This window comes from Dendroctonus ponderosae, unplaced genomic scaffold (assembly GCF_020466585.1).
Source record: "Dendroctonus ponderosae isolate FM_Combo_2020 unplaced genomic scaffold, Dpon_F_20191213v2 Dpon_F_20191213_10, whole genome shotgun sequence".
Taxonomy (NCBI): Eukaryota; Metazoa; Arthropoda; class Insecta; order Coleoptera; family Curculionidae; genus Dendroctonus; species Dendroctonus ponderosae.
In genome coordinates, this window is record NW_026017111.1 from 4,596,675 (window position 1) to 4,606,697 (window position 10,023).

The following is a 10,023-nucleotide window of genomic DNA, read 5'->3' on the forward strand; positions in this document are numbered from 1 at the left end:
CCGATATTTACCAATCTCGTAAAAATCGCAACTTTCGCGTGATTTTGTCGAAAATTTCAGCACCTGGCGAGCCCAGTGTCTGCTAAAGATCGTGAAAATGTCCAATTGCTAGTTGTTTTCATTTGAAAGTTGCAATTTTTTATGGGTGGAACGCTGTTCTGTAAAAAGTTTCATTCTGAAACTGATATTAGCCAATGTGTAGTAAATCTGCGGTGGTTTGAAAGATTCGGCTTTCTAAAAGAAAGACCGCAGTTGAGTAGAGACTCATTATTAGACCGATATTTACCGAGAATAAAAATCCAAATTTCGGGTGATTTTGATCACATTCTTCACATCGTTCGAGTCAACAACACTCAATTTGATTATAATGGAGCAAAATAATAAGAGCCTTACCCGGACACCATGTAGACATCGAAACCAGCTCCAAGTAAGAGAGAGCACAAAGCTGTGGCCATTTCGAAGGAGTGGCCGGATTGTCGCAGAATGGTCGTCTGTGGTGAATAGAAGTGTCTGGGCTAAAGAAAAAAACTTTAATGTAAACATTTTTTAATGACTGCCGCTTTATTATTCCGTCAAGTTGCATGTGTGGACACTAGTCAATTGAAAAAGTTGCTATTTCAATTGAGGCCAATTTCTAGTCCTGATCTTGATCCCTTAGATTTTTTAAATTTTAGATTTACAAGAAAGTCGAATTTCCCAAATCGCCATAAAACCGCAAATGCAACTTTTCCGAAAATTGAACTAATATTGCAGATGTTATAGGTGGTAATTGCACAAGTGCTTCGAAATTACCGATAATTTTGCATGAAAGCTTGTTGTCTAAAAACTGCATGAGTTTATTTTCATTTAGTGGCGAAAAAGCCCCACTCCGAAGGAGGAAATCCTGGAAGAATCCAATTTTTGAAACGAGTAAACGCAGTTCAATAAATCCATTATTATTAGACTTATATTTACCAAACCTGCAAACATCAAATTTCTGGGCGATTCTTATGAAACTTCCACAGCCTTTCGAGCCAACAGTTTTCTAAAGAGCATGCAAATTTAATGTTGAAACTTGCGCTAGTTTGGTTGATCCGCATTTTTTAAAGAGCGAACGCAGTTGAGTAGAAACTCTAATTATTGAACCGCTAAATAACAAGATGACAAAAAACAGAATTCGTTTGATTCAACAGTTGATTTGGAGCTTTTGCCTCGAAGTTGTGCAAGATCTGGTATATCTTGAAAAAAAAACAGCAGCAAGAGCAGTTTACGTTCTAGCGGAGAATATTAAATAAACTTTGAAGTGTTGAAGGAGCCAAAATACCGCCAAACCCTTGCAATTTCTGGAAAAATTAAGCACAATATCGAAAACATTTTTTTCTGAAATGAGTAGCATTAGATACAATGCCATAGAAATGTCTATGGCCCGCGCATTGTCTAGAAAATTTCGAGTTTCTAATGCAAACGGAGAGAAAACCGCATTTACGTTCGTTGAAAGCAGCGAGGATCAGAAAATAGAAAGTCTCATCTGCTGCTCACAAACACCCAACACGGTTGGCGCTGAACTAAATATTCACCTAAATTGCTGCATAGTTTTAGTAGGACAAGGAGGTGGAAGAGCTTCGCGACGTGTTCAAAGGGGCTCATAGAGCACGATTGTACGCCTCAAATTAAATAATAATTCAGCAAACGCGTGAGTCAATAATTTATTTAGTTGCTTGATTTTGATTGCAAGATTCTCACTTTGAAAATATTCCAAATCAAAATTCATTCCTGGGTTTCAGTCATTTAGTGTCTCTATTTATCAATTAAAATACGTTTCGGTGTATTTTTCCGCCATCATCAGTCTTTCCAAAATAACAAATAGTTAAAAAAAAATTTTATTAATTTAAAAAACAACCACAGTTGGTCAACAGCTTCAGCATATCACACATTAAAATACATCACAATTGCAACACTTTAAAACATTCTAAAATCAATTAGGCCTAACAGGTAATTAGTCAGGACAATGAAATTTGGTAAGAGACTAGAATCTTTGTTCAGATACTTAAATATTTTTACTTACACTTGTAGCGTTGTTGCTGCTTTAAGCCTTGGCATACATTTGGAGTATTAATTTTGTCCATTTTGGACACAAAGCGAATAAAATACTGTTTATATCGATTTCTTTTACTTTCAGCTATTTTTCTTTGCATTCTGAGAATGTTATTTTTGGTTTGCAAAATTCCTCAATATACCGGGTGTTAGTTTATATTCTATGTTTATTTCATTTAATTAATGTATGATATATTGAGCTAAGATTGTCGATATCCGATCTGAAATTCATAGCATTGTTATGTTTTTTAATCTGTATCATTTCATGGACTCTTCTCTTATAATAATTACTCTCGTTAATAAGTATTTTTGTATGCACAACAGAAGTTGCATAATTTTGATTTTGATAAGATACATGATACAATGCTGCGTATTCAAAATTAGCGTGCAATTGGCCGCCTAGTGAACACAGCACGGCAACAAATGTGCCGCAACAATCGACTTGTTGCGATACAAAAGTATCAAGGGGACCCGCAGCTTTACGGGTTTATAGGGACTCACTATTCCTAGCCCGTTCTGGATATTGTCCAGAACGGTTTGTATCAGTTCAGCAACCAGTTCTGCAGAAGCGCTAGATGTCAGCTCCAGTCGATTACCGAGCTCGCAAAAATCTGAAATTTGGGTGATTTTATGAAGCTTCCAGAGTCTTTCGGGTCAAGTGTCTGCTAACGATAACGAGAATTTTGAATTTGCACTTGAACTAGTTTGGAAAAGCCGATTTTTTTGACGAGGGAATGCAGTTGAGTCGGAATTTTCAATATTAAACCGAGTTTTACCGAGCTTGGAAAAATCATGATTTTGGGCGATTTTTATGAAACTTCCCTAGTGTTTCTTATGCTTAGGCTTATGTGCCTATGTGCAGTTGAGTCAAAATTCCCATTTTCGACGGATATTTGTAGAGCTGGATGTTGGCCGATTTTTCTGAAGCTTTTAGAGTCTTTAGTTAAGCATCCTCTAACAATAAAAAAAATTGGAAATTGCTACTTGCTTTAGTGTGGAAGATCTGAATTTTTTAACGATAATTCTTTGAATACAAACTTTCATTACTGGACCAAGAGTGTCAAACTGAGAAAAATCAGGATTTGGAGTGATTGCAATTAAACTTTCAGTGTCGGTCGAGTCTACCATCCATCGTCCACAGGTGGAACAACGATTTACAACATTTCACTTTTAAGTCAACTTTCAGTCTTTTAAGTTAAGCATGTTCCACCAGAAACCCTACAAACTTGAGTTAGTTCGAAAGATCCGAACTTTTAAAGGAGAGAACGCAATTAAGCAGATACATCGATTATTAGACCCATATTTACCTGAGCTGAGACAAATCAGATCTTGGTAGATTTTCACGAAACTTTGAGCATCTTCAAAGTCGAGTGTCTTCTAACGATTGTGTTCTAACGATTGAAAATTTCGAATTGCTACTTGCTTTAGTTTAGAAAGTTCACTTTTTTTAAAGACAGTTAATTTAAAGACAATTAATGCATAAAAATTAGGTTTTCTTGGAAAAATTTTAGAAAACTGAATTTTGTTTGACTGCAGCCACCAATGCGGTTTAATTCAAAGAGTAATTAGTTTTTCTAAATGTGTCTTGTGATTTGACGCAGTCCAATATTTAAGTGCCTCAAAAACACTGCCCCAAACAGTTTCAATTCAAAGATCGATTATTTTTCCACTCGAGCCAGGTGATATAAAAAAATGAGTCAATTATTTGTTCTGCGAACGGGGCAACGCCACTGGGGCGACTAGTTAATGACCTATCTTTACAAACTACGCTTTACCCCATGTATTATTTGATTTTTATTGACACTTGTTGCTGCCGACTGGCCCAGTTAATGCAACTTTAAAGGGCAATAATTCTTTAAAACAGGGACGAATTTAAAGCACAGCGACACTCGCTTTGATAAGGGGGTTGAACTTGATTAAGTGCTTTAACAGAACGATTTTCTTCCAACTGGACTTGTGCTTTCATCGGAAATTATGTGACGCTTTAATCGCTTGCAATTGGCGGCTGGCGGGAAGCCGTTTGAGTAAATTGAAATTCGGTTTTGATTTTTTATAACGTCAGTTGTATCTGAACTAAATTAGCTAATGTTTTCTAAACCCGCATGGACTTGTTCACTATTTATCTAAGACCCCAATCAGCCTAAGCAAAACGGAGGTTTTCGGCCGTGTTAAATTATGGTGACTTACGTCGGATCTACCGGTGAACGTCTTTGTTCACTTAAACGAAATACCTGCGAAGTACAAAAGAATCAAACGATTAATTTGTTGCAAATGAAAAAGAAGCCGACTGATCACAAAACCCTGAAAGCTTTGTTTCTTTCACTGTAGCGGACACATGCTGATTTATATCTGTTTCGTACAGAGCCCATCCAAATAATATCCTTCTTCACCCATATCCATCCCACCTTCACCCACACCAGGTAGCTTAGCTGCCCATATAATTAATTATAATTAAATGCTATTTACAAAATGGTACCTGTCAGCATTTCAAATTCAGAACGCGATATTTAGAATGTGGGTGTTCCCAATCGAGTGTCTTCTAAAGGTTGCAAAAAATTAAAATTGCCACTTGCGTTAGCTTCTTAGCGAGCGAACGCAGTTCAATGAATCCCTTAGCTGATTAAAGTCGACCAATATTTGACTCCTGCTTCATTTATTGTTATCTACTATTCCACTTCTATAAATGAGTGCATTTGCAACAGGAAGCTACTACTTTACCGCAGGAAGCAAGAAACCAACTGGTTTGCGTTTTGCATTGTAAAAATGGACGACCGACTACAGGCTGTTTTTTAGGATTGCATTGTAAAAATTAATTTATTAAGACTTATTAACAGCCGATTAGAAAGGTACTAAAAGTGTCATAAAAACCCTTGGGTCTTTTCCGACTGCAATTAACTGGGTTGGCTCTTGGCTCCCGGATTCTTCCAAGGCGGCCCAAGTGGCAGTTTAAAAATTTTGTTACCTTTAGAAGACAATTGATTACAAACGTGCTAAAAGATGCTAATTTTGTCGTGCCCTAAAGCCGCTGGGTTTCATACAGAAATTTTTGGTTCTTGAATCTCTGTATTATGTTCCTTTAAGGCTTTTTTCCATTCACTTGACTAAAATAAGAACAGAATTCAATACTTTGCAAACCTGCAGTCAGTGCGGCAGCACAAAATTTTCAATTATCGTTATTCCCGTCGAAGCAACAAATGTCCCGTCAAAATGTGGATCGAATCAATACACGAACATTCAATCACCCACATTAATCAATATCGCAATCAACTAGAGATGAGCTAAATCGTGATTTTAAAATCACTGTTACAACTGTGAAAGCGATTTTTTTAACTGTGAATTTACCCTGTGAATGTGATTTCGTGTGCACACTTTGTGCGTCACCCACTCTTATATAAAACTATTTTTCGAAAAATCAACACCAACGGATAAAATGGACTCTCTCGCACTAAAAAACCACCCTGTATTCGCATTGTACTGATTTGAATCAGATTCTTCTTGGTTCTAAACTAAATTCATAAAATATGGTCTAAACTGTTCTCTATGATTGTTACTCGTAGCACTATTGATGCACTAATATATTCTTGAGGCATTTCTTCTGCAAGTACAGCAAAGCGTCGTTTTAGAACACCGACTGAGCGCTCAATTGGTTTTCGAGTTCTAATTTGAGATTCATTAAATATGTTTCTGCTTCTCTCTGTGGATTTGTAATTGGCGTGATTATCTAACTTTTTAAAGCTTATCCAGAATCTCCAAGAAGTGCGGAGTTGTCAAGTTCTCTCCTTCCGCATCAAATCTGCAATTTGCTGTTGCTAAAAATTTATTGATCGTGGGTTGAACAACGCTTCACCTGCTTCGAACTCCCGGTTGAAATCTTCTTCTTCTTCTTCTTCGAACTGGGAAGATCGAAGGCTTTCTGGCTTCCATTGGTTCAATCTGAACCGACAGTATAATACCGGCCCGTCAGCTCTTGTGAACCCAACTGGTTCGCAGGTGTAAGTACTTATAATAAAAATGGTCGACCGGCCACAGGCCAATTTTTACGATTGGGAATTTTTTTCCGAAACTAACAAACGCCTTAGCCTTTAGTTTGTTCAGATGGAACACTCGGACAAAGGAAAAACTGGAAAAGTTTAATCTTAATTTTTGCGCGAAAATTTCGCATGATCCTGGTAAAAAGCCAACGGCATTCGGGATTTCGACCGATTTTTCCTTCTTCCATTATCTTCCCCTAAACAAAGCATCACAACGAAAATAGTTAACGATGATTGAATTCTTGAATTTGTTTTAATAAATAAATTTTGAAAAAATTGAATTGGGCTGAACAAATTCCATTTATTGATATTTCCACTCGACAACCTTTGAGGAGTCGAAAGCAATGAAAAGGGCAGGACAACATTTAGAAATTTGTACTTTCGTATGTCCCCTTAAATAGCTGCTGGCAGATTTATAGGTTGTCCAGTACTTTGTTTGAATTTCCACGAAGTACCGGGCCTTCAAGCCATTTGAATCGCTTAAACGTGACATGCTTTTAAATACGTAGTGCATCTTTTTGTTACCACATAAAAGTAGTCTGAGTGACGAACATGACGGGAGGTTTTTGGGTTCTTTTTCTTTAAAACTTATAGTGCCACGTCGCAGGTGTTCTGAACAAAATTGACAATTGGAGCTAGTCTTTGGCATTCGAATAAAGCCGGTTATTTATATTTTGTACAGAGCCAGTGGCGACGCTACAGGTGGGCGAGGTTGGGTGAGTGCCCAACCAAAATTTTTATTCGAATGCTTTTTTCTTTAGCGTTCATTTGTTTTACTTTTACGCACGGACTTTGCCGCACAGTGTGCAACAAAGTAAATGTGACACTTTGAACTTGCCACTGTCATTATATATTTTTTAGCATTTTTATTTAAAAATAACCGAAATGCTTTTTTAAGGAATTACGTAGGTTTATCAACAACTATTGATCCTATTTTCAAGTTTACTTACAATTTGTAAATTATACCTTTGTTACAAGTTCAGTCTCATAATCGTTTTAATGGCCTACTTATCTACTTTTGCGATGTTGTCACACGTAAAACACGATCTTTTTAAGAAGCGCAAATGGCATGCAGAGTATGCAACATGCATACACCATCCCAAGACCACAGGTGTTTCAAGTTGAAAACAATATTTTGTGACTTGTAAAATGTTTCTCCATGATTGAGTCTCCACTATTACCTACCTTATGCATTAAGAATTGTTGATCAGGTGCTGTCCCTAAAAATCTTTCAAACTGATCTCGTGTTAATATTCGGGATTTTTTTGGCAAATATCCTACATTTTGCTTTTTTAGAAAAGCTCGTAATTTCATAAATTTGGAAATATCCACATTTTTCTTTATATTCAATGTAGCATTTAACATCGAGTATACTGACCATAATGTCGAAGACTTTAAGTTTTTTGAAGAAAGCTCTCCCATATAAGCAAGCAGAACATTTTCCGTAATTACTTATACCGTATGTGCCCGCATGTAGTTTTAAAATTTTTGGTAAGCTTTTTCGTAGACTTTCCTTGATTTCACAGGTATCAAATCAAGCGTAACAATATTTGCGGCGTCTCTAACATCTGGCGGTGTACAGGCCATTGGATTTTCAAAACTCATTATATACGCTTACAAAAGTACTTAAACTTAATTACAAACTTTCAATTTTTTGCGCGTTCTTCGACAGTTACACGATCCATATTCCAAAATGGCAAACCTTCAACTAAAACGAAAACGCTTCGAATGGAGTTTTCCTTTGTCAGATATCAAATAGCAAGGTTTTACTCTCCCAACCTCGAATTGGACAGCCCGTTATGTTAAATAAAAATAACCGGCCAAAGAAGAAAACAAAATATTTTGTAAAACAGATACATTATATCCAACTCTTACAATTAAAAGTATGAATATCTCTTGCCCATCTTGAAAAATTGTCCGCCGGCTTTCGTCCGAGTGGAAAATAAAGCTGGCGCCGCCACTGTTCCGGGGATACATGATATAATAACTGGACTTAAAACTCCATCAGATCAGAACCTTACGGTTTTTTAGAAAAACTTTCTAAGAGCAGCTCTCTTGAAAGCTCATGTAGCGATAGAGCCAAACCAATGACTTCCTTTACCTCTACATGAAAATATTTGGCTCTTGTCCTATCAGGAAACAAGGACCAATATTTAGATTAGGAAATAATTTCTAATATTAAGGACTTAATTTACTTTTTAATTCCTGAACAACTCGGAATGTTTTCACGTTCACTATCATTGTTGTCGAATTGGGCCTGATTTTTTTTAATTCGCAACTATTTATGTCGCTATTAAAAGCATTCTACTGTATGCTGTATTCTGTTACTCTTGTAGATTTTTCTTCAAACAAGGTGGAACCAGCAGTTTGAGTTTTGTTACTCAAGGCTACAAGAACCGGAAAAGGGCTGCAGAAACAACAGCTGGGGTTAAAAATAATGACATCAGCATAAATGGGCTTTAGTTTCATGGCAATCATATCAGAATAGTAAAACTGAACAATCAGTCGCTGTACGCTTAACTCTGCACATTCTCTCTCTTGAACTCTTACAGTTCAAAGTGTCAATTGCTCCTGCCCACCCTCAAAAATTTTCAGCCGCAAAATAAAGCTGGTGCCGCCACTGCACATAGCGCACATTTTTCATTTTTTACATTTGAACACTGAATACTGCACCTAGTTTGGTCACGTAAATGGTAGACAGTCTTAAACGAACACAAAACAAAGATTCAAGAACCGAAAATTGCTGAATGAAACCCAGCGGCTTTAGCCCACGACAAAACTAACATCTTTTGTTAACTTTGGTTGAAGTTGACTCCAAAAAAAGTACTCCATTCAAACTTCAATGAACAACCAATAAGTACATACGTGTTCGCATCTTGCGATTATTGGGATCGTATTTTTGTTTCTACTTCTTTAAAGGTTAGGATTTTCCTGCTAAATCCCAATTAGCCTAATTAGGAAAGGCAGTTCTCGATACGCTTGATTAACAAGATGCTAATGATTATTCAGGTAATTTCAAGCGTCGCCGAGATTTAAGGAAAATTATCAAAGATTCATCAAGTTTTCACTCTATCGATTTAAATCTTCGGAAATCTGCTGAAAGTCCAATGGGAAGCCTGTTGCTGAACGCAACTGTACCGGTCAGTTACTGTGCCGGTGCGTTGGGTCGGCATCACTGCGCCAACTCCTGATAACTCACCGAGTTACCCACGCCTAGCCCGAAGGGCTCAGCACAACTGCGTCACTCACTAAAATCTAATGCGTTTGTTGTGCCAGGCCCCTTCGGGCACGACACTGGAAGGACTCCAAACGGCAAATCAGCCAACTTGCAAGGATTTCATGCAGGAAAACCAGTGCGGTGCCCAAAGGCAATAATCAATCAATTAACATTTCCCCGCTTCTATTCCATTCCGACAAAACAACATTCCATAAGCAATTACCACGACCTGAAAAACTCCTCCAAAATACAACAAAAGTGGCACTTTTGCGGCACCATCTAGAAGAAAATATTGCGCGCAATTTGCCTCACAAACACCCTGTATAAACCGTCACTTCCTGCAAGACGATCGTCCAGAAGGGCGAGCGGGTTGGCGGAGCACGGGGGGGAGGGTCACCCTCACGCGTTGTGCAGATGTCGCGGTCCGACGGGCCCCGCGAGGCCTTCGCCCCCTGCCCGAACCCCTTCTAGCTTCGCGTGGCCCCCCAGGGGCGATGGGGGCCGTCACGCACGCAGGAGGCGCGAGGTCAACCCGCGGCTGCTGCTGCAGGCCTGCAAAGAGGGACGTGGGTCGAAATTGGACAGTAAATAGAATTCGTGGACCTACTATGCCGACAGCCACCAAATTTACTGAAACCAAACGTTTCGCTTGCAACTGCCTCGGGGCCTGCATCCTCAGGGTTGGTGGGCGACTCCCGATGG

At 38.2% G+C, this 10,023-nt stretch overlaps 1 protein-coding gene and 1 long non-coding RNA gene across 2 annotated transcripts in view; both read right to left on the minus strand.

Moving 5' to 3' along the window:
* Positions 1-126: 126 nt before the first annotated feature.
* Positions 127-10,023, minus strand: part of LOC125502749 (dynein regulatory complex subunit 7-like) — a 45,552-nt gene continuing 35,655 nt past the window's right edge. Inside the window, exon 3 of the mRNA XM_048661980.1 lies at positions 127-515. Coding sequence (XP_048517937.1) covers positions 390-515 — 126 coding nt within the window. The 3' untranslated portion in view covers positions 127-389. The remainder of the gene's footprint in view (positions 516-10,023) is intronic.
* On the minus strand, positions 9,488-10,013 carry LOC125502757. Its single transcript, XR_007280513.1, has 2 exons — positions 9,929-10,013; positions 9,488-9,873 (listed from the first exon to the last, which is right to left on the minus strand). It is a non-coding gene; the product is annotated as an uncharacterized LOC125502757 (long non-coding RNA).